The following is a 24,656-nucleotide window of genomic DNA, read 5'->3' on the forward strand; positions in this document are numbered from 1 at the left end:
GCACCAGGGAAGGAGCACAGCCCTGCAGGATTGCTAACTCAGTGTGTCCCAGGCCCAGGGGCACCCACAGCCCCGCAGGATTGCTAATTCAGTCTATCCCAGGCCCAGGGGCACCCACAGCCCTGCAGGATTGCTAACTCAGTCTGTCCCAGGCCCAGGGGCACCCACAGCCCTGCAGGATTGCTAACTCAGTCTGTCCCAGGCCCAGGGGCACCCACAGCCCTGCAGGATTGCTAACTCGGTCTGTCCCAGGCCCAGGGGCACCCACAGCCCCGCAGGATTGCTAACTCAGTCTGTCCCAGGCCCAGGGGCACCCACAGCCCTGCAGGATTGCTAACTCAGTCTGTCCCAGGCCCAGGGGCATCCACAGCCCTGCAGGATTGCTAACTCAGTCTGTCCCAGGCCCAGGGGCACCCACAGCCCTGCAGGATTGCTAACTCAGTCTGTCCCAGGCCCAGGGGCACCCACAGCCCTGCAGGATTGCTAACTCAGTCTGTCCCAGGCCCAGGGGCACCCACGGCCCTGCAGGATTGCTAACTCAGTCTGTCCCAGGCCCAGGGGCACCCACAGCCCCGCAGGATTGCTAACTCAGTGTGTCCCAGGCTCAGGGGCACCCACGGCCCTGCAGGATTGCTAACTCAGTCTGTCCCAGGCCCAGGGGCACCCACAGCCCTGCAGGATTGCTAACTCAGTCTGTCCCAGGCCCAGGGGCACCCACAGCCCCGCAGGATTGCTAACTGGCCTTCCCATACCTGCCTGGCAGAGGAAACACAAGAGCAACGGGAGCTCCAAAAGCCGTGCAGCTCCAGTGCAATTCCCAGCACCGGGTTTTACATGTCTTTATCAAAAATGCTCTGGTCTTAGTACTGCCGAGGACAGAAAAGGGAACTGACTACCTTTTTAATGATGCTTTCAGGCTTATTCCTCTTTTGCAGGAACACAGGGAATTACTTGTGTACTTGCTATGGAAGGCACCTGTCTTACCTGCAGGCTGAAACTTGGACTTCACTGTGCACTTAGAGCAGGTGTTCAGCATCCTAAAACATATATGCTGAAAATCACACATCCTTCCTAAGTACAGAAAGTCCTGAATACAGAACTCCCAGAGAATTCACAGGTAATTCCCAATTAGTACATGCAGCAAAAATTCCACCCTTAAATGTGTTTGAGGTTTTTACGCCTGCGGGTTTTTCCTCTTAAATTCTTCAATTAAAAAAAAAAAAAAAGAAAAAAAAAAGAGCAAAGTCAAATCCTGTCCCCAGCTTCTTATTTCCGTAGTACCATTCCAAGCCACAACTGTAAGAAGGATGAGGCCCTGTAGACAGAGCACCATGAGCAGATGTGAGACAACACAGAGCCTGGACATCACTGACAGAACCTGTGAGCACTGCTTTTAAAGACCAGCCTGTTTCAGTGCCAGCCCTCTGAACCTACAGCACCGGTGAAACCCAGGCCTGAGCACTCCCAAACCTTCAACCTTCCTTTGCAGCCAGAATTTAGGGAACTCTTCAACATCTTCATGTTTTATTAATTTTATGTACTGGCTATCTATTATAAAGAATATTATGGTTTACTGTATGCTTTATTCACGTATTAACTGCAGCCAAATACAGCCATCTTGCAGTTCCAGAGACACTGGGCATGTTAACAGAATGCAAAATAAGACAGTTATTAGTCTCAGCAAAATTTCCCACGTTGAAGCTAAAAACATCTCTCCGGCATTCTCAGGGCAATGCTGAGAAAATGTTGTCTTTTAAGCTACAAAAAGTTTTGTGAGCTCCTTGCCAATGGGCACAAAAGCCTCTTCCCCAAGTTTTCAATCATTCCTTGAAGGAGGGAGCACTGATACATGAACACAGTGAGCAGAGACAGAATAGCTAATGTTTCTGTAATAGAAGTGACCACGTGTTCTTTGCAGACAGAAGATATTTATCTGACATGAAAATTTGGCAGCCACATTTGAAAAAAGGCTGTCATTTAGAGTAGCTGCTGACCTTACTAAAACACCAGAGAATGGGTTATGAGATTAATTGCCAAAGGAATAATAAAGAAAACATAGTGAGATTTCAGTTCACTAGAAAAATGGTACCCAAAACATGTTTCAAAGTATCATTTTTACCAGGAGAGATTTTACAATTCTTTTTATTATTTTAAAACTAACATTTAAAAGGGTATTTATTATTGCTTGTTCTCCACTGTACAATTTAAGTTCTAATCTGCTTGCAAACTCGCAGACTGATGAAGACTTGGATAAAATTAGACCCCATTACAGGGAAATGGAAGAGAAAACAATTAGCACAGTAGTTAAATACTGGCTTGCAAACATAAGACGGTTTCCTTAAGTCAACAATTGACACTACAGAGCAAGGTAAGATTGAAATGAACACTTGAAGTCTATCACCTGTTTTCTGAGCACAGCCCCCAGGTTACAGGGGAAAATGAATCTTCAACATTTACAAACTCCTAAGCAAAGATGATTTTAGGGATAAACCACTGTCAGGTAGCAGGTGAGATTTCTGCTCCTGACACCCAACCGTTCAGTTCTTGGCTGTGAGAAGCAAGAAATTCTGCCTTGTTATACCCCATATTTAGTCATTTAGCTTCCCCTTCCCACTGGCTGTTGTTTTGGTCTGTTATAGTGTTTCTTTTTTTTAAATTTCTTACTTTAATTTCAGCTAAGAAAGTTACAAGGTTGTGATAAACCAGCAGAAACTTTTTCTTGTTTTAACACTAAACTGTTGAGTCTGTTAACCAAGAATTTAGATACAGCCACTGTGAAGAAGAGGGGCGGGCAAACAGTTTTGGAGCTTGATCAAGGAAAGGCTTCTCAAAAATACTGCAGTCTACAGAAAACAGAGCAGAAGACAGGCAGAACTGTGCAGTACATGGATGAAACCAGAGAGAAAAACGTCCTGAGACTGAATGGATTTTGATTTAAACATTCAAAGCTCAAGCTCCTTATACACACACAGTGACAGACTCAACAGATCCGAGAGCAGTTGACTTTTTTTTCCCCTTGGATTTTTGAGGGCTGTTAGAAGGGAAAGTAGGAGATTGATGGCAAGGCTCTTCCTAGTCTATTAAAAAGGAACATATATTGGTAAGATAAGTGATGTAATCATGGAGATGAGCTTCCCTGGGAGGTACACTGGAAGAATAAAGTGCTGATGGCCTCCCAGCTGTAATGATAGGGAGGAAAGCCATATTCCCAGAGAACCAGCCAGGTTCCTCGACCAGTCACTCATTTCCTGCTGTACTCTGCACTGCCCCACCCAGTAAAATGCCCAACTACACAACAAAGCATGGCAACCACAGCAGTACAGAACCAAAACATCAACTGCCTCTCCACTTCAACGCCCGGTATCCCAATTCTCATCCATCACACCAGTGCTCCCTAACAAGCAGAGGAAGATCCCTGTCTTCCCACACACCTCTGCCAACAACCCCAGCAGAGCAAGAGCAGCAGCACTGCCAGGGAGCCACATGGAGGGCAAGTGGCACCACAGGAACTTGTTCAGTCACCATCATTCTGCTACTCAAAGTCCCGTTCATCTGCTGACAAAACAGCTACTAAGAGCAGTCCAATTCCCTCGGTGTGTTTCCAAAACACCTGTACAAACACTGCTGATGAGCTGGCAAAGGCAGACGGCCCTGTGGCTGCTCAGTGACACACACACACTATCCTGGGTTATCCCAGTGACACACACACACTATCCTGGGTTATCCCAGTGACACACACACACTATCCTGGGTTATCCCAGTGACACACACACACATTACCCTGGCTTATCCCAGCAACACACACACTACCCTGGGTTATCCCAGTGACACACACACACACTACCCTGGGTTATCCCAGTGACACACACACACTATCCTGGGTTATCCCAGTGACACACACACACTATCCTGGGTTATCCCAGTGACACACACACACACACTATCCTGCGTTATCCCAGTGACACACACACACACTACCCTGGTCTATCCCAGTGACACACACACACACTACCCTGCATTATCCCAGTGACACACACACACACTATCCTGGGTTATCCCAGTGACACACACACACACACACACTACCCTGCATTATCCCAGTGACACACACACACACACACACACTACCCTGGTCTATCCCAGTGACACACACACACACACACTACCCTGCATTATCCCAGTGACACACACACACACACACTACCCTGCATTATCCCAGTGACACACACACACACACACTACCCTGCATTATCCCAGTGACACACACACACACACACTACCCTGGTCTATCCCAGTGACACACACACACACACACACTACCCTGGTCTATCCCAGTGACACACACACACACACACTACCCTGGTCTATCCCAGTGACACACACACACACACACTACCCTGCATTATCCCAGTGACACACACACACACTACCCTGGTCTATCCCAGTGACACACACACACACACACACTACCCTGCATTATCCCAGTGACACACACACACACTACCCTGGTCTATCCCAGTGACACACACACACACACACTACCCTGCATTATCCCAGTGACACACACACACACACTACCCTGGTCTATCCCAGTGACACACACACACACACACACACACTACCCTGCATTATCCCAGTGACACACACACACTATCCCAGGTTATCCCAGTGACACACACACACTACCCTGGGTTATCCCAGTGACACACACACACACACTACCCTGGCTTATCCCAGACCTGCATGGAGCACTCATCCTCTCTCCAAAGCCTGGAACAATCTCCAGCCCTGCCAGGCACACGATTTGTGCTCGAAGCAGGAGCCAAACTGCTCTGCAAGGAACCAGTGACAATGTCATGGGGACAGAGGCTCATCAGTCAAAAGCAGACACTTGGGGGTGACAGGAGGGCAGCAAAGGTGATAGCCTGTCACCTAAAAAGAAAGAGGTGGGAAAGCACTAACTGAGGACAAAAATGCACTAAAAAAAGAGAAAAGTTTAGGTATGTTTATCAGTATAAAGCTACTAAGTGAACAAAATTCAGTAAAGCCTAGAAAGTACAGCCTAGTTCCATTTATTTACTTATAAATTAATCAATGTTTAATTTTCATCCCACCTCTACCAATATAGTCCCACAACAAATTAGCTCGTAAAACACAGCAAAAGGCAGTTTCAAAATAAGCAAACAAGGAGTGAAATCCAAGTTCCAAATCATCGTGCACTTAAAACAGTAGAGCACCACAGCAGATCTGTCTAAAGCCATTCCCTGAAGATTATAAACTGATATGGAACAAATGCTGCGATAAAAGGAATCCAGGATTCAAACAGACAATAAATAAATGTTGCTAATGATGTCATAACTACAAGACTGGTTTCAAAGCTCAAAACGTCTCTGCTTGGTACAAAAATGTAACCTCAGTTTGGAAGAAACAAAAGCTGCAAATGCTGTCCATGCTGGAAGACAGCTGTTTCTTAGGAAAAATTTAGGGCAAGTCTGTGAAATACACAGATTGCATTCACATTAAATGCATCCCTTCTTCACTTTTTTAGCACCCTTTAATTTTCTTTCCCAGTTTTTTCTCTTACAGCTGCTACCCTACCACAAAAAAACCCCTAGGTCTTCTTTCCATATTGTCAAAGTCGTCGTGAAGACTTGTGCCATTTTATATTAACAAAAAAGCAGCATTTGACATCAGAGGACATGGAGAAACCAATGTTCCACGTATGCTTCCAACAGCTTGATGCTGAACAAACAAGGCAGCCTCTTTCTTCAGTGCTCTTCATGAATATTGAAGACTGCAGCTGATCAAATGGCAGCACAGCCAACTGCAGCAGCGGCAGCATCAGCCCCCAGCAGGAGCCAGGGGAAAGCCTGGGCTCCTCTGACACCACCTCAGCCAAGGATTGTCCTGAGTTTGTGCTGCAGCCCGTGCTAAGCACACAGGAGAAGCTGTCCCGTCACGGGCCAATACCCACTTGTTTCACCAGTGACAATGGCCTCCCACGCAGGATCCATCCCTCCCTTGTGACAAGGTGACCCTGCCGCTCGGGGACAGGAATCCAGAGCGACTCCAGACACCCAAGCACAGGCTAAGATGGATTCTAAAGCCCTGGGATGGCCTGCAAAGCCCTCCATGAATAACAAGCAAAAGCATGAGGGAAGAGCGAGGAACTCTTGTGAAGAGCTTGTCACAAAAAAGAAATAAATGAAGAACAATCCACCTTGCACCACTAAATCATCAGCATCAGAACAGAGTGCCCTGTCTGGGGGCCCAGGCTTTGGGATATGAACTGCCAGGAGAGTCTACAAAGCAGTAAGCTGGTTCAGAGAACAAGAAAACCAGAGGTAGGAGCAAACACCGAGAAACACAAAGACACAGTTTGTGTTAGAGCTCAAGGAGAAAAGAAATGACAGCTCATGGACGCTGAGGTACACCAGAAATAGCTCACTGTGATGAAATAAAACCAAAAAGTTAACTGCAAAATGTGTCAGTTTGGAAAAAAATAGTCAGTAAGAATATACAGCACTGGAATAAGCTGCTTAGGAAATGCAGTGAAAATTCCAGCAACTAAGAGATTAGACAAACAGCTGTCAAGAATATTGTAAATTGTCGCACCCCAAGACAGACAAAGGGATTAACTCAAGCTCTCTCTCCATTGTTTTTTTGTTCCATATTCTTCCAGGAACAAAGAAAGCCCAGGAAGAGCCACAAAAGTAAAAGTAAATAAATAACCATTCTAGTACAAGTCCATTGTTCTAGTAAAATAAGACTGAACAGAAGTCTACAGTTTTAATATCCCTTAATGGCTGTAAAACCAAGATGATTTTGGACTTAGGAGCTGTGACCCTAGAGATTCCACCAATGCACAAAACAAATGAGTGAAAAAAATTAAAATAAAATAATTAGAGAAAAACACACTCCAATACTATTATTTCATGAAATAAAACCGCAACACTAAGTCTTTCTAGCATCTGTTCTCACAACACAGCACATTCCAGTTAGAGGATGGAGACGTATTAGTGATAAACGCTTTGCAGTTTTTCAAAAGTGAACTACTGTTCTTAAAGGGAAATAATTATAGGACTAAATAATAGAAAAATTCTGCTTGAAAGCCAGGGGTAGAGGACTGCAGAGCAGGTATTATAGGAAACTATTAACCACTGCAACATTTTGGGTAGTGGTCCTCAAGAAACCATACTGCAAGGTTAAATCTCTGTCAGTAATACAGGAAAACTCTTATCAGCTGCAGAGTAAGGAAAAAATACTGCAAGGAAAAGAACATGATGGGGGCAGGGTGGTGTCAGTTTTTCTTATCATATACAGGACATTTACAGGATGAGGACATTTAAAATTAAGGGGGGAAATGGTATTAGAGCCGCTGGGTTTCAGTGGTGAGAGCACAGACACCCACGTGACAAAGCGACCGAAGAGCCCCCAAGGCAGGGACCTTCCACCTGGGATGGCAGCCAAGCTGAGACACCCTTGTGTGCACCTTCAGAATGCACTCTGAGCACCAACAGCCCTGATCTCAACTCCACCAGCCAGCCCCTGGCCAGGTTAAAAGCACACGGCTTTGCTCCCTTATTTGATGTCCCACTATGACATTCCCGACTGCCCGAGCACACAGTGTTGTTATATCCTGCTGGGTTTACTGATCGTCCCATCCACTGTCTGTTCGAGGTCCTCTGGGAGATTTCATCCAAAATAAATGTTCTCTCCTCAACAAAGTTAAGAAAAGCATTTGTTCCTTATCTGAGCCCTGGGTAACTTGCCTGCTTTGGAGGACACAAGGATACAGCACAAAAGACACCCGACTGACAAGATCCACCTGTCGGCAACTTTAGGGCACGAGACCAAAAAATCAAAGCCTGGTTTGCAAACCTGGGGAGTTATGCCTCACACAGCCTGGTGCTCAGGAATGGCTTCTGTTCACAAGTAGCAGACTGATGTCTGTCAAACTCCTGTCCTTCCCAGAGCTGGAAGGATGCAGTGAGGGTTACTCTCCGTGCGGCACACGCAACCTGCTCCTATGCAAAACCTGCACAACTACAAAACCTGCAAGAAAGAGACATCCCAGTCAAACCAAGCTACCATTTACTGCTTTACAGACAATTATAAAATGATCAAGCAACGCAGATTTTGGTTTTTTAACAACTAAGAAACAGCGATCTCATTAAAGCCACAGGCCTTTACCCTAAAGCATGAAAACTCAGCAGGAATTTCCCACTGAAATCCTTAGGAAAAAAATATTTACCACACCTAAAAAACAAAACAAAGCAAAAAAAAAAAAGAAAACCATCCCACCTTAATTTCATATTCAAAATCAATTTGAATAAGTTTTGTTGGAACACCACAAAAATAACCACTCTGCAGCTAAAAACTTAACACGGGAATTTCCAGTCCTGACAGTTGATTTGTCAGAGGCATGTGCTATTTGAAACAAGATGGGAGTAACTGCCTAACAATACCCATCTCAACCACAGGCGTGCTCATCTGAGCCATCTATAACAATGGGAAAACCAACATTCCCCTTGAGGATTAAAAAAAATCCCCAGCAACCAAGTCCCAAACTGCCTGAGCTTACAGCTAAGGAAAAATAATACAAATGAGGCTGCCCTGTGTACTAAGTTTTTGTTCTTTGTTGGCTATTAATAGGCAAGTGTGGTGAATGTAAGATGATATTCAGATCATTTCTAGCCTTTTACCGACATGTTCTTCCCTTCCTTCCCCACAGCTTTTTGTCTTCCCAGCCGAGGCCCCATTTCAGGCAGCTCTGACTGCAACATCAGACGCAGGAGCTGCAGGAAGGGCAGGACAGTTCTAACACTGCCTCAAGACACTCGTGCTGCTCTTAGGACTCGCCTCTAAGCGCCTGGCATGCCACCAACACCAGCAACAGCTCGAGCAGAGATTCATAAGGACACCTCTTTCTTACATGTGTATATAAAACAAGCCACCTGAGGGGCTGCAGGAGCTGCAGTCACTTTGCACAACACTTTCTGTACCGGTGTCCCCAGCATGTGTTGTTCAAGAACAGCCTGCTCTGCTCACTCCTGACACCTCATTTGGTGCAAAGAGAGCTCATCACGAATTTATTTCTTCTGAAGAGCTGGAAGTCACTGTTTTTGTACATCCCCATGCTCTTTAATGATGTAATTGTTCCATTATGGCTTAGTTCCACGAGCTCTTCCCTGTGTCAGGCCCACATCTGCCAGCACCAGGGAACCTGCACACAGGCTCGGGATTCCAGCAGCATTAATAACTGCGGTGGCACTCTGTGACACTTCAGGGTGCTACTTGTCACTTCCCAGGCCTCTGGGTGAAGAGATCAGAATTGGGGAGCTACAAATCAGAGCTGACTGTCCCACAACGCTGAATGCTTTTTGTGACCACTGCCACACCAAGTCATTATCTTTTGACATCGGCCTGAATGCGAGCACGAGTTACAAAGAGGAGCAACACGTGGCCTTGAGGACAGAGGCAGACACAATAGCTCAGCCCTGGATGAGGGTGTTACCAAAGCACCACTTTAGGTCAAGGAAGTTGTTTGAGGGACGGACAACAAAGGAGCTGACTGCCAAAAATTTATGGGCGAGGAAGATGTGAAAGGTTATTCTCAGCTGTGTATTTCACAACAAAACTCCGTCAGTGACGTACTCTGCCAATAGCTCAGATTCACTGCAGAAAATGCTGGTGGGTACCTCCTGCCATCGCACAGGGGCTCCAAGGCCTGCACGAATGCTAGGGATGATGCTGAGGAATGGCACGCTCTTGCAAAAGGCCGGGCAATCCTAAAGCGTAGAGAGCTCCAAGAAAACATTCTGAAAGTTTAGAAAAGGATACACATTCAGGTCTTAGCAGTTTTTAACAATATGTTTGCCTTGGGGAAACAAAATGTCCAGGAAAAAGTGGCAGCTTCAAGTGACAATTCCTCTCTTCACAGCTCAGATGTGCCACTTCGCTTCCCTTGATTCTTATCCCTCACCCTTATCTCTTACCCTTGTCTTTCCTTCCCAACTTTCCACCAGGACACCAACAGCTCTGAATCAACAACCAGCAAGGAGAAATCAGCAAAGTAATGGAAAAGGCTCGTCCTCCCAGCTCTAATGGCTCTGGCATTCACAAACATTTACCTCTAAGACAAGAATTCATTACCCAGTCAGGCAATAGGATTTACATAAGGTCCCACACCAGTGCTTTCTGTCCTTGATGCTGGGGCTTAGTAGCTCCACCAACGTGAACCTGAGTGTGTAAAAACTTCCCTTTGCAAAGCAAAACCAAGCCGCTTCTCTGCTTCCTTTTGGGAAGAAAACTAAGTGTAACAGGTCAATATCGAAACATGCCTCTCCAGGTTCTGAGCATGTCCAGTATTTTGTACAACAGCACAATAATTAGTATGCAAAACTTCCCTAGACCATTTTGAAACAGGAATTTAATTTCAGCTCCACCTTATTGCTTTGTCAGAGAGAACTGTTGCAAATGGAGCTTACAGAAAAAAAAGACGATATTAGAAAATAAAAATAAAAATCATTCCTCTGACTAGGAAAGCAAAAGAGATGCACAAACCCACAGAAATTATGCCATTTCTTCTGATCAGCTACACTGACCCTTCTCAGAGGGATTGGAAAGGACACGTTTTAAGTGAATTCTATTTGATTTATGTAAATACAAGCAGAACAATCAGCTAGTGCTAAAATAGAAAAAGCATCAAAGAGCTTAAGGGAAACATGGGGATCATGGAACAGAAAGGAGGGGAAGAATAAACAAGCCAGGATCCAGGACTCAAAGGGCAGAGTACCCGAAACTGTGGCCAAGTCTGGGGAAGAGCTTCCCTCCTTACCACTGGAGCTCTCTTCACTCTCAGTGCCATTCCCAGAGCACTGTGTACAGCAGGGCACAGAGGTTACAGCTGGCTGAGCACAGTCTGCAAGCAGCCAAAGGCAGGCAGCCCCTCCAATCTCAGCTCTGTGTGCAAGGATGATCTGTGCAGTGCTGATTTGCACTCCCTGTGCTATGTTATTTGTTTTACAGTATCACTGCAACCATTTGTTTGGGTTTCTTTAAGCCCAGTAGCCAACAGGAACAGGCCTACAGGTGAGTAATCTGTGTATATATCCTTCTCTCTGACCTTTTCTCCATCTCCACTATCAATAATTGTCAGTACATGGACCAATTTCCACTGAACTCAGGAAAATAGAGATCCTAAAGTATGTAAGTACCTCTCCATTGTTAAAAATATTCATTTCTTAGAAAGATGTTTAATTTCCCTCCCTCAAGCAATGTCCTATTAAAGTAAGGATATAGGAAAAACAAAACCATCAGACACCAAAAAAGCCACACAAGTGAACCAGAAAAAAACAGCCTTCAAAATAAAATTCTACTGCTTGAAGCAGCGCTTACTCTTGAACGCAATTTATAGTTATGTTTACTCTCTCACCTAACACTCTGATGATACAGTCTAGCGAGCCTGATTTAGTAGAAACCATTCTAGAAAACAGATCTACAAGTAACTGAATACACTACAGTATTTAGACAGGGAAATCAACCTTCCTTTTGTAGAGGAAAGTCGAGTTCCACAAATCCACAGGATTTCTCCCAAGGCCCTCCCTTACACCAGTGGGCCGCGTTTGACAAAGCCTGCTTTCATTTCCAAGAGACGTTTAACAAGATTCTTCAGAAAAGGCCCTTACAGAAACGCAGCTGCCGTGGCACCAACAGGCCCTGCATGGACAGGTAACCCTGTGAAGGGACAGGAGACAAAGAGCAAACCAGCGGCCACCTCTGACAACACCGGAGGGCCCTCAGGGGAGTCCCACAGGAACAAGGGCTTGGAGAGGAAGGTGACCCCCAGGGCGTGGAACAAGATGATCTCTAGGGTCCCTTCCAACCCAAACAAGCCCAGGAGACAGAGTGGGAGCTGGAGGCCAGACTGGGACACTCTTCCTTCTAGAAAAGAATGCCAGCAATGTGCTGATGGCAGCAGGCTCGAGGAAGGGAAGAACAAACACAGGCTGCAGACAGCAGAGCTGGCAGCGGGCATTCAGTGAAGGTAAGAGCTACCCACAGAACCCCAGCTTTACACTGAACAACGGGCTCCATGCTGAACATCCACACCCAGCACAGGCACTGACAGCTGAGTCAGCCTGAACCCCCCACATGGAGGATCCCCATCTCCAGGAGCATTTTTCTCCAAAAGTATTCCTGCCGCTGACCTTGCATCACCTCTACCAACTCCTGCCTCTGAGAGCCCGACTCGATTCACACACTGAGCAGAAAAACCTCCCTCCCAAGCAGAGGAGCTGGCCAGGTAGGGAATTCAGCTCCAGGGAAGGTCAAGCCAGCAGCAGCACAAAGGGAAGGGAGAGCTGTCCAGCTGTGGGGACACAGATTCCTCTCAGCTGAGGCAGGCTGGCACAGCAGCTCAACCATCTTGTGCAATTCCAGCGGCAGCAACCAGCTCATGTGGTCTTAATGAACAGATCTAGAAATTAACAATGCAAAACTGGCACACTGAGCATGCATTTAAGGTGGAATTCATTACCCATTCCCAAATGAAGTTTCATTTTCCACTTATAAACACAAACAAGTTGGTATCTTCCAGGTCCTTGGGGATTCTAACCCTAAAAGGAGAGAGAGAGAAACCCTCATGTGGGGGAGTGCAAACAGATACTCAGCTTGTTATCTGATTTTGGTTTCAAAAAACACCTCCACACGGTATGCTTTAGTATGTAAAAATGTATCCAAGGTGAATTGGTTTGATTTTTATTATTTTATTGTAGAAAAATAGTCGACATTTAGCAACATTTCTGACACACAGGATAATCCCTAAGCAACTCTACAATGAAATATCTTTTTCCTATGAGCTGAACAATCTGTTAACATTGTTTTCATTTCGCTAATCTGCCAATATAATACAATTCTACTATTTGTAGAGTTACAGAATATAAACTCACTAGGTTTATTTACAGAATAAATAATGTCTCTGCTGCTGAAACCTTGCACAGCAAGGAACACAGTTGGCTGGATGTTCCCTCACGCTGCTTTCTAGTAAAACATTACTTTTGGGAACCACCTGAAACAACCTGCCCTTCAGCTGGAGGGGGACAGGCTTAAGAATTCCACCTCCTGCTCCTAATTCTGAAATAAATGATTAATAACTGTGTGACTGGAGCTCACAATACACTCCCACATCAAGCTCTCATGCCTAATAATGCTGCCAACCACGGCTGAGAGCCTGTCCCACCACACCATGCACAGCTTTTTGTGTCTTTTAAGACCCAGCTCCCCTCTGGGCAGGGACGGGGTGCTGGTACCTTTGGCCAGCCAGTGCTCCCAGCTCCGGGCACAGAGAGCAGCACCCACCAAAGTCAGGCGCCTGAAGGCATAAAAAACCTTGTATTTGCACTACTTGTACTCCATATGGAATTACCTGCATTTATAGATAAGTATTTTCCACCCAGATATTCCAAAATTAAGGCAAAGTTGCCAAATTTAGCGAGTTCCTGTCATACCTGCAGTTCAGAACAGGACACAGGTGACACTGTTTGGGCCCTGACAGAGCTCTTGTCCAAGGCACCCTGCTATCTCAAGCACACCGTTATTATTAAAAAGCATTTTCCAAAGTATAAAATGCCTGCAGGCATGCAAACAAGGAAATATGGCAAAGCCAGGAGCACGGTTCCTTCAAACCACAGGGAGAGCTCCCGAGTTCCTGGGTATTTTCTCTCAGTGACACACGAGCCGCCAAGTGCTGCAACCATTGCCTACAGTCAGACTTTCAACAGGACATGTCAAATTAAATCAGCAAGTTGCTACAAAATCAAAACTAAGGACAAGATTCCCTCTGCAGTTCCTTCCCTTCAGCACGCTGAAGGTGAGGTTTTGCCTTTAAAAAAAATCAGAGTGTACCTTCACAAAACAACGTTTATTTTTGAAAGTGTATTTTCAGACTGAAAAGTTGCAGGAGGTCACAGTAACACTCTAAACCACAGATTTTCTAAGGGAACAAAGAAATAGGTTTCTGTGTTCTGATCACAGACTGAACACCCAAACCAACAAAACTACATCAGCATGGAAAAGCAAAATACTGCATTATCTATGGATGCCCTGGGTAGAAACAACAAAACAATTAACTGCCCATGAACTCAAACTCTGTAGAGTTTCCCTTTCTTCTCCAAGAACAAAAACCAGCTCTGCTCCTTTCTGGTTTTAGCCAAATGAGCAGACACTGTGGCACTGCAAGTAGGAGATGACAATCTGCAACTGGAGTTTCAGAGCTCCACTGATAAATGAAAGTGACTCCAAGTAAATCTCCCAAACTTTAAGGAAAGCAGGAAGTATCTTGCAGACATGGGCTGGCATTTTAAGTCCTGAAGTCAACAAAGCAGATTGAGATAAGGCACTTCCTTATCTTGGCACCAGATTCAGCATCACCTCCTGGGTTGGACTCCAAGCACCAGAAGCCAGAGCCTCATCCCAAAACTCCAAGATGCAGCACAGGGAGATCCCAGAGAGGCCGATCACCCACTCAGCAGTGCTGCACATGAATCCTGGCTTTAACATTCCTGCACAACTTCAGTGGAGCTTGCCTCCTTCAGTATGTCTTGTGGTAGCTACAGATCTGGTACTTTGGAATTCTCAGCAGGGTGTGAGAGGCTTTTGTGCATGTTACCAGAAAACAAACCACAATATTACTGTAAAGGCAAGTTCTCATCCCAGTAGAAGGACTCTTCTTAGAAAGCCATCACAATTCAGGGTTTCTCTCACTGCATCTTTACACTTCTATGGGCTCATTTGCCTACTAAATGTTATTTAAATTACAGTATTTAGCCAACTTCTACCAGACCATGTTTTTACAACCAAAGGAATGAAACGAGAGATTCCACAGTCAACAGCACAAATTCAAGGTACATTTTGTTCTTTCAAATTAAAAATATCCACTTGTTGAGTTTCTGACTACCCCAAAGAAATGCTGTCAATGCATCCAAATATGAACTATAATATTGTTCACAAACCTTCTCAGCTCTCAAAAGGTGCACTGCAGTTGTAGAAGAAGCCACAAGCAAGTCTGCACAACGTGCAGGGCAGGCCATGGACAGGGACAGGAGCTGACTGCTCAGAGTCACACAGCTCCAGCAGCAGGATCTCAGCTGCCCTCACAGCTTTGCACCATAGCACACTGGGTGGGGACATTTGGCCAGAAATGCTGTCCCTCAGTGAAACAGTCAACTCCAGCGCTCTGTAAAATGCTAGGAAGCACCAGAGGCTGTGGACTGATGAAGTGCTCTGAACCTCCAGAACTGTCACTAACTGCTCTCACCCAGCTTCAGAAAAGCTTTGTTCCCACTACCCACTCCCACTGATGTAAATCCATGTGTCCATCAGCAGCAGAAACACAGAATTTCAACTGCACACTCTCTATTGAGCAGCCAGTAAAAATTACATCCTCTCAGGTTAATCACAATCCTGAAGTCAGCCCCCCTGCTCCTGCTCACAAGGAAATCCTGTCGCATCACGGGTTAGTGTGTCATTTCAAAATACTCTGCACCCCTACGTGTGTATTTTCTCAGGCTTGCCAACAAAAAGTCATCACAGTTGAATCAGAAAGAAAAGAAAAACAACAAAGAAAGAATAAACTGTTTTCTAATAACTGGTTTCCAACTCTGTAATAGGAAGAACTTCTTCACAGGGTCAAAACTCCTTTTGACAAACAACCTGCACACTGCCTTGTGGCACAGTGATTTCTTCATGTGTGGATGAGTTATAGTGTACAAACACTCATCAAATAACTAGGCAAGACCAAACTGCTTTGGATCCAAAGAATCTGCATTGATCCTTCTCTCACACCACTTTTTTTTCACCAGCATAATAACAGCGGAAAGTTACTGAACCGAGACATTAATGTCATCCATCCCACCAAACACAGGACAGTTTAAGAACGGTTGCATTGGTGGCGTGACCTGGAGAAGACTTTTCATTCATCAACAACCTCAACAATAGATGCTATCACTAAACTAACTCTATGCAGCTACAAAATAGTGTGAAATGCAACTGAAATAATCAATACTTACAAAGCAGCTCAATTCAGTTTAATTAAACTCACTCTATCTTCCCAGAAACTAAGTTTTTTGACACTGGTATTGGCAGTCATGTCCCTTTAAGTTGCTCCATGGATACTACAACTATTTTCTTTCTCCCAAGTCACGCTTTCTCCCAACCACTGCTCACACTCCCTCTTCCATCCCAGGAACACCGGGAAAGCAGAGTGCGGCTGTCCACCACTTCCCAGGATGGGCCAGGTACCAAGTGACCAGCACCCACCACGGAAGCCTCGCACTACTCCAAGCACAACCTCTGCTATGTTTGAGTCCAACGGCGCAGGACCCCAGCCTGGTTTTGTACCTCTACCCCACTCCCACAGCACCGGCCAGAGAGCATCGCCTGCACTTGGCTGCTCCCGGAGCCACGGATCCCTGCCTCCCTGCACGGGTCCCGCCACCCCCGGGGCTCAGCGCGCTTCTTCTCCCATTTAAAGCCCGGGGCAGCCCCACGACTGCGTGACACGGTTCTGTCCCCGGGGCCAGCCAAGGGGCGGCCGCTCGCCCCGGGGCCACCGCACTGGAAACTCGGGGATGAGCAACAGGAGCGGCGGGCGGGGGTCCCCGGCCCCGGGGCTGCACCCCGGCCTGGCCCCCCCCCTGGATTCGGGCCAGGCGCTCGGGCCGCCCGGGCGCTGCCGTGGGCCGGGCCGGGCCGGGCCGGGCCGAAGGCGGGTCGGGCCGCCCACCGGCCCCCGGAACTTTCCCTCCTCCGCCGCCGCCCGGGGCCGGCCGGAGGCCGCCGCCACCGAGCCCCGCGCGGCGGAAGCGCCACCCCCCGCTCCGCCCGAGCATCCCCCGTCGCCCCCCCACGGGCCCGCCGCGGCCGCCGCCACCCGGAGCGGGGCGCAGGCCCGGCGGGCGGGGGAGGCCGGCCCGGCTCGGCCCCGCGCCCCCGGCGAAGCCCCGGCGGGGACAATGAGATGGCGGCGAAGAGCGCCGCGCCCGGGGGACCCGTTGCTCCGGCAGGAGCCGCCCCGCCCCGCGCCGCCTCCTCTTCCCTCCCCTCCCCTTCTCCTCTCTCCTCGCACGGGCAGCGCCCGCTCCCGGCCCGGCCGCCGCGGAGACCGAGCGAGCGAGCGAGCGGCCCCGGCCCCGCTGCCCCCGCCCCTCGCGCCTCCATCTTGGATCGGCGCCTCCCGCGCGCTCCCCTCCCCGCGCGCCGCGCTCACCTCGGGCCGCGCCGCGGCGGCGCCCCGGGAGCGCCCCGGGAGCGCTGCGGGAGCGGCGGCGGCGCGCGGGGTCCGGCGGGCGCGGGCCGGGGCCGGGGCGGCGGCGCTGGCGGGGCCCGCGCGGGGCTCAGCGGGGCCGCGATCCTAAACCGCCACCTGGCGGCATTTCCGACCCGCCACGGCGCAGCCGCCCCGCGCGCCGGGCGCGCAGCGCCCCCTGCCGCCCGCGCCGCCGCACCGCGCGCGCCCGGCCCCGCGCCGCCGCGCCGCGCGGAGAGGAAGGGGCGGGGACGGCGGGAAGCGGCCCCGCCCCGGCGCGCGCGGCACGCGGGAAAACGTCTTTCGCGCGGAAACGGCCGCGCGTGCGCCGCGTGCCCACGAACGCCGCCCGGGGTGTGGGGGGGGCGGCTGTCGCGACAGAGCCGGCGGGGACGCGGGCACCGGCGGAGGGCGCGTCCGTCACCACAGAGCGGGGGCGGGGCACAGCCCCGGGGCCCGTGAAGCGACGGGGACGCGGGCGGGGTTAGGGGGTCGTGACTGTCGCGACAGAGCGGGGCCGAGGGCCCGGCGGGGGCCGGAGCGCCTTCCCGGCCGGCGGCGGTGGTGCCTCGGCGGGTGGGTCCCGCGGCGCCAGGACGGTAGCAGCGATGTGTCCGGGCCCGGCGGGGCCGGCGCTCTCCGCCATGGCGGGGGCGGTCGCGGAGGGCGCGGCACGGCGGGGACCGAGCCCGGGCAGCCACCGCCCTTCGCCCGCTCCGGCCCGGGGGGGGCTCTCCTGGAGCCGCTGCCGGGGTTCCCATGGAGACGAGTGCCCTCTTATCGGCGACAGTTGCCATCGCGATTGGTGCCGCCCTCCTCGCAGCGCTGCCGAGCTCGGTTGCCTTGCGGGCGACTGTCCCCTCCTGCACAGCCGGCACGCACCGCTGGCTGCCGGCGGTTGCACATTGTTGGGAGAGGATCCAAAGCACTCAGTGAGGTGTCTCTAATCTCGACCTGTCGCCTGCTGTCGTGGACCGAAGGTGCCGTCTCGTGCTTCACCCCTTTGTAATGTACCTCTTAAAAACCTTTCTTACGTATAACTGAGCTGTTTTCCTGGTTTCCTGTGCTGTAGGGGGCTATATTTCAGTGATAATATATTCTCTGTTCTTTCCCCCGTGCCTGGAATTGCTATCTGAAGAGGTTTGTTCAGATAAGGGGTTTTGGAATGGGAAGTTTGCAGGCAAAAGTGGCTCTTCTCCCAAAATCACTTACTGCAGGTGTTACTGCTGCAGAGGTAGGAGCTGCAGCAGGCAACAGGCATAAATGGAGAAATTAGGAAATAGTACTTTTTCATGGAAACGGCTGCAAATGGAACATGTATTCAGCAAGAGAATAGAGAAAGCAAGGGGAATTAAAGGTATATCCTGTCAAATGAGGTTGCTTCAGTGAGCTAGCACAAATAGAGGTCGTTTTTTGGGTAGCAAAATATTACCAGGCATGTACTGACAACTCGTGGGACTTTAGTGAAGGGTTTGTATTTGTATTCAGTGAAGGTTGTACTGGCTCTTCCTTCAGGCGGTGCTGCTGGATATGACTTAATTAATTTGAAGACACGGGATTTTGGTTTGTTGGTTTGTGTATAATGTTTGCTCTTGTGTTTAAGTGCTAAAAACTTTCACGTAAGTGCTCCTTCATTTTCTTAAATACCTTTTGCTATCCGTTAAATTTTAATAAAGACTTGAGTTTCTTGGCATGTATTTTTAATCAAATTGATTTATGACAATCTGGCTAAAAAGATAAAGGTACTTGTACACCACACGAGTGTAGATCCTTGGCATGTGCAGTTGCCTGAAGTATGAAGCACCTTAAGAATTTCCAGGTGGTTTAATGGTGCTGAAATGGGACTTTAGGGAGATTTTTCCTGCACCTGATAAGGAATCAAAAGAAAACCCCCTTATGCTGAGAAGTCAGTGCACCCATGTGTTCAGTCAGTTCCGTGGATTTCCTGGGGTGGGTGGGTCTTTCCTTTGTGTGATATTCAGGGAGAACTGTCAGTCTGTAGTTATCCTGTAGAGACTGCTCCCAGCCCTCCGGTAATTTCAGCCTGATCTGGTCGGGATTGGGGGATTTTCCACAGAAGAGGCAAAGGAGCATTCCTGTGGGGCGTGTCTTTCAGAGCGCAGGGGTAGCTGAATTATTCCCAGCTCCGTATCCGTGGCTGGAATTGTCCTGTCTGTGAGTCTTTCATAATAACACTTCAGTAGCCTGACTGATTTTAACAGATCTGGCAGAAGTGAGAGTATTTTTTATGAGTTTATTCAAGGTTGGTGGTTAGAACCACGAGATCTCCAAGCCTTCATTCCTTCAGGCACAGAAGGAGAGTTCAGGCTCCCACCCCCGGCAGTCAGGGGGCAGAAAATCACCTATTTCTACCTGGCTAACCAGCACTTGCAGTGGTTGAGGGAAGGAAGGAGGGAAGTATTCGCGTTTTCTTCTTTTAAAAGAAATCATGGCTTCTATTCTATCAATGATCTGTGCCATTTCTTTGATCTACAGTGATTATTTGTCCCCTGCCCCCAAGGGAAAACAGGGCTCACATTTTGCAGTCAGTGTTTTCAATGAGCTGTAATTTAAATGGGTGTCCTGGGCTGCATTGGGAATGTTTGTTTTGTTATATAACGTGACAATTTTGCATAGTGCTTCATCTTCAGCCTTGTATTCAACTTGAGTCAAAATCAACTTGTGTTTTTAACAGAAAATGCAAATAAGCCACTTTAAGTTTCCAGATATGAAGGAAAATTAAAAAGTTCATGTCATCTCCACAAAAGATATGGGCAGAAAGAGCAGTAGCAAGAGGTCTGTATAGGCTGTGCTGACTTCTGTCTATTTTAAATTTGTGTCAGGGACACACATAATGGGTCTGAGATATGCCCTAATCTTAGTCTCTATGGAAAATCTCACCGTTCAAGAAAAGCAGGGTCAAAAAAAGACTACAAACAAATGTTGCCCTCACATTTGTCACACACTCAGCATTTAGTTGGGAAAATGACATTTTGCAGTAAACGTTCCCGTTATTTTTGTTGTTGTTGTTCTTTATTACTTCCATCTCCTGCCTTTCCCACGTGTTTGCCCTTCCACTTTGCAGCCTCCCAGCTGTGCCGGTTCCCAGCTGAGCAGTCCTGAGGGAGCAGCTCTGTACAGAACAGCCATTTTGAGCCACACGCTCACCATCTATTGTTTTCCTCCAGAGAGATCCCTGAATACATTGCACAGGTCCCGTGCCACATTCGCAACCGTCGTGTTGAATTGGCAACTATTTGTTGAAAGAAAATGTAATCTAAAGCCGGGAGGCAAGAAAGTTACCGTTGTACGCTCATGCCAACAAATGAGCTATTCTGGTTTTGTTTTCAGGAACAGTCGCAGCGTTTACTCAGCTGTTTCTTAACGAAATGAATGAGTTTACCCAGTGGTCTACCGTCAATCTAATAATAATTGCTGTTGTCCACTTTCGTCTTCTTTTCCTGCCACTTATTTTATTCACGATCCAGTACGTTGTGCCTTAAAGCAAGAAAGTCTTAATTTTTTTAGGGCTACGAGGCAAAACTGTGGCTTGTAATGCGGTGAAAATGCTAGGTAGGAAAAGCTGTGCAGGTGAAAATCACTGCCTTCCTGGGCTCACTCGGTGCGGTTTGCATTTGCATGTTAAACGATTCGGAAACTAACAATTTAACTGAAGGAAAAGTGAAGGTGGCAGGTGAGCCTGGGGCAGATCGCTGGCAGGCGTTGGTAAATGTGGCTGTGTTGTTTGAAGCGCCCGCTAGCACAGCTGATAGCCAGCTCTGTTTACTCTCCCTGGCGTTCATCTGCTCGTTCTCAAGTTCCTTGCCCAGCAGGCTGCCCATGGACACGCTGCAGTACTCCTCGCCATGCAGGGAGCGCTGGCAGCAGAGAAAGGTGAGCAGCAGTGCTGGGCAAGGCCTCCCGAGAGACGGGGGACTCGAGAGGGTCCTCAGCCCCTGGTACTTGTGCAGGTCCAAACTGGTGCTGTGCTGCTGCTTCCTCCAGATCGGGGACTGGTGCCCGCCCGTGTCCCCACTCGTTCATCCCTGCGAGGAGCAGGGAGTCGGCTGCAGCTCATTTGGGGTGTAGCAGGGGGTTAATGAACACTCAGGCTGAGGAGAAAAAGGCAGACTGTCCCATTCTCATGTAAATTAATTTGCCAGAGACACAGACTGTGCTTGGCTGTCACACGTCACAGGCACAGAAAATGCCGAGGCTGAACCTGACCGCGGTATTTTTAGTTTCTGTGAGGAACTATTGCCCACGCTTTACCGTTGCCTTTAGACCCGTGTTCTCCCTGACAATCTGCTGTCCTGCCGTTCAGCCCATCGTCCAGCAGCCGTGGTGTTACACCTCCAGGAGCCCCGGGAACGCTGCGGTCCTCCCTGGGGACAAGGACTGTCCGTACCCATCCTGCGGTGCCACCGCAGAGGCCAAGCTGCTGCTGCTGGCGGAGCTCGGCTCCGGGGGTGGAACTCTGAGAGGAGGATGGGCTCCTGGGCTCCCTCTCCTCTGCAGCCCGGGGGGCAGCACAGCGGCCATGGGAGGGTGGATTAGCTTGTTGTCGAGCCCTAGGAACCTCATGGTCATAAGCTACCACTTGTTCTTTGGATCAGTTTCCTCGGTAATTCTGGGAGATGGCTGAGGAGTGGTTTTGACAAGATGCCACTGATTGCTTTCTCTCCACCGAAAGTGGTTTGGAGTTTGAGCCTCCCTTGGGTTTTACTTCCTGTGCTGAGATGGTTGTAGCCTTCCCTGCTGTACCTGAAAGCAGCTGTTGTTTCTGTCTAGATAGCCCATCGAAGATGTAGATGATGAGGAGGTGTTCTCCCCCTCTGCCTTGGAATCGAGTGTCTCTGTCTCAGGTGAGGTCTGCACGGGTTTTATTTGCTGGGGTGAAGAGAGGGCGGGGAAGGTTTCATTGCTCCTGCTGGCTCTTGGAAGGCTCTGCACAGAAGGCGTGAAAACAGTCATTTCAATGACATACCCCTGCCTTAATTAAACAACTGCCTCACCCCACACGAATCACAGGCACTGTTTGTGTGCTGGAAAATGGCCCTCCACGAGGAGACAGGAGGGTTTAACACTGTCAGTTGTGTTCGAAGATGTGTCGTTATCCATATGCAAACTGCTGACTTGCCTGGGGGTGCTCCCTGTTTCCCTGTGTTACTCTGTCATCTCCTCCAGCCAAATTTTTCCTGTAATCTCATAACACTGGCAAGCCATTAACAATAATGCATAATTACAGGGTAAAAAGCTTAGCAAGGGAACTTATTAGAATATACTAGAATTCATTATGTATACCATACATAATGACAAAATATATTATTTTCAAAAACTAGTTACTAAAGTGAAGTGCCACGGTTGACTTTAAAGGAGATCCAAATAGCCCTCAAAGCCATCAAAGGTATTTAGCAGTAACTCAGTGGAAAATTAAAGCAAAACCAAGAACAGGCTATTAGTACTTGGATGTGGTTGATAAAAATAACTTGTAAACACTAAAACCACTTACACCCTAATGAATTTCTCACTGTTCATTAAATAACAGTGTATCTTCATTTTTTTCTCTTAAGACCAGGGCATTTCTCTAAGGAAATGGATATGTCTGCCCAAAAATACCCAGTCAAAAAGCGAGTGAAAATTCATCCCAACACAGTAACAGTGAAATACACCTCTCATTATCCCCAGCCAGGAGAAGAGGGGTGTGAGGATGTTAATGAAGATACTGGAGCATTTATGGAGGATAACCCTAAGAGAAGACTACTGAATGATGGGAAAAAGAGAGAAAAGACTTTTTTTGGTACAATAGACACCAAGCCAGCAGAACTGCCAAAACCCGATGAGGTTGGACAATCCCAGCACTTTCCTGAAGGAAACGTACTGCAGTCCAGGAAAACATGGGCAGTCCTTTTTGGGTCTGCCGTGGCTCACGGATGCGTGGCTCTGATCACAAGATTGATTTCTGACCGTTCCAAAGTGCCATCTCTGGAGCTGATTTTCATCCGCTCGGTCCTGCAGGTGCTGTCCATCACTGCTGTGTACTACCACCACGAGCCTCCCTTCGGCCCCAAAGGCTACAGGCTCCGGCTCTTCCTCTATGGGGTCTGCAATGTCATCTCCATCACCTGTGCCTACACCTCCTTCTCCATAGTGTCCCCCAGCAATGGGACCATCATGTGGAGGGCCACCACCACGGTGTTCAGTGCCATTCTGGCTTTTTTACTCATAGATGAAGGAATGGCTTATATAGACATAGTCACTGTCATCGGCAGTGTGTTTGGCGTTTGTCTGGTCATGATCCCCAACATTGTTAAAGAGGAGAACTCTTTGCTGAGCACCTGGAAGGAAGCTTTTGGCTATACCATGACCGTCATGGCTGGCCTGACCACTGCCCTCTCCATGATAGTCTACAGGTCCATCAAGGACAACATCAGCATGTGGACAGCGCTGTTCACCTTCAGCTGGACGGGAACAGTGTGGGGAGCGTCCACCATGTTCCTGCTCCAAGAGCCAATTGTCCCACTGGACGGGGAAACCTGGAGCTATCTCCTTGCCATCTGCCTGTGCTCCACTGCAGCCTTCCTGGGGGTCTACCATGCCCTGGGCAAGTTCCACCCCACTCTGGTGAGCACTGTGCAGCACCTGGAGATCGTCATCGCCATGGTCCTGCAGCTCCTTGTGCTGCGCAGCTTCCCAGGCACTTGTGATCTGGTCGGGGCCGTGCTTATTTTGGTGAGTGTTTTTTTCCTTGCGTCTTATAAGCTTTCCTGGAAGGAATTAAGGCGGCAAGATTATCAGGAGATTGTGGATTTGTCCATTAAATGAATGTTCGTTTTCCATGTCTGATTCTGGCTGTGACCACGTGGAAGTGACTCCTTCCAGCTCCTGTGTCCGAGCGTGGTGCCCAGGCCCTCTCTACCATTTCACTTCTTAGCAATGTTGGCATTTCCAGGCTCCCATACCAGATGGATTTGTTCTGCTGCACACAACCATTGTCATACCCAAAAGAAGCACACAGGGTGCACAGCCAGCACAGGCTGGCTCACTGAGACGCGGGCCAAGCTCTTCTTGACCTTCTCTGGATAAAGCAATACAGAGGGACTCAAAAGTGACTCATTCACGTGTGCTGTGGTAGTAGGAAGATGAGCAGCAAAACCATTCCATTAAAACAGTCAACCCAAATTGTCATTTCCTCTATAATGCTTCCTAAGCTTTGGCTGTCGCATTCTAAATGGAGCAATGTTAAATTTCTGTGGCTAAAACTTGCATTTCCTGTGAGTATAAAGAAGAAGTCAGTAAAGCTTTTTGTGCTTTGTGGCTAAATTTCTGGCTGAAACAAGGCAGGAAG

General features: G+C 48.5%; 2 protein-coding genes across 13 annotated transcripts in view; one reads left to right on the forward strand and one right to left on the reverse strand.

Moving 5' to 3' along the window:
- The window catches only part of STAG1 (STAG1 cohesin complex component), a 172,735-nt gene extending 155,408 nt beyond the window's left edge, over positions 1 to 17,327 (reverse strand). Inside the window, exons 1-3 of one of the 5 annotated variants that reach the window (XM_040073907.2) lie at positions 15,015 to 16,505; positions 12,542 to 12,620; positions 7,882 to 8,055 (exon numbers count right to left, since the gene is read on the reverse strand). The gene's annotated coding sequence lies outside the window, so the exon portion shown is untranslated. Of the gene's footprint in view, positions 1 to 7,881; positions 8,056 to 9,657; positions 9,793 to 12,541; positions 12,621 to 15,014; positions 16,506 to 17,269 lie in introns of those variants that run through there. The other 4 variants (XM_040073908.2, XM_040073904.2, XM_040073903.2 and 1 more) reach the window with 4 other exon arrangements.
- Positions 17,328 to 17,998: 671 nt separating this feature from the next.
- On the forward strand, positions 17,999 to 24,627 carry SLC35G2 (solute carrier family 35 member G2). Of its 8 annotated transcripts, none has more exons than XM_040073915.2 (3): positions 17,999 to 18,288; positions 22,100 to 22,173; positions 22,882 to 24,627. In XM_040073915.2, the coding sequence occupies exon 3, from the start codon at positions 22,904 to 22,906 to the stop codon at positions 24,131 to 24,133; it is 1,230 nt and encodes a 409-aa protein (XP_039929849.1). In that variant the 5' UTR covers positions 17,999 to 18,288; positions 22,100 to 22,173; positions 22,882 to 22,903; the 3' UTR covers positions 24,134 to 24,627. The 8 variants fall into 8 exon arrangements, with proteins under 8 accessions (XP_039929849.1, XP_058277895.1, XP_039929848.1 ...); XM_058421912.1 differs by having other exon boundaries at positions 18,012 to 18,318; XM_040073914.2 differs by having other exon boundaries at positions 18,012 to 18,313; positions 22,002 to 22,173.
- The last annotated feature ends 29 nt before the right edge of the window (positions 24,628 to 24,656 follow it).

Source organism: Hirundo rustica, chromosome 10 (assembly GCF_015227805.2).
Source record: "Hirundo rustica isolate bHirRus1 chromosome 10, bHirRus1.pri.v3, whole genome shotgun sequence".
NCBI classification, from domain to species: domain Eukaryota; kingdom Metazoa; phylum Chordata; class Aves; order Passeriformes; family Hirundinidae; genus Hirundo; species Hirundo rustica.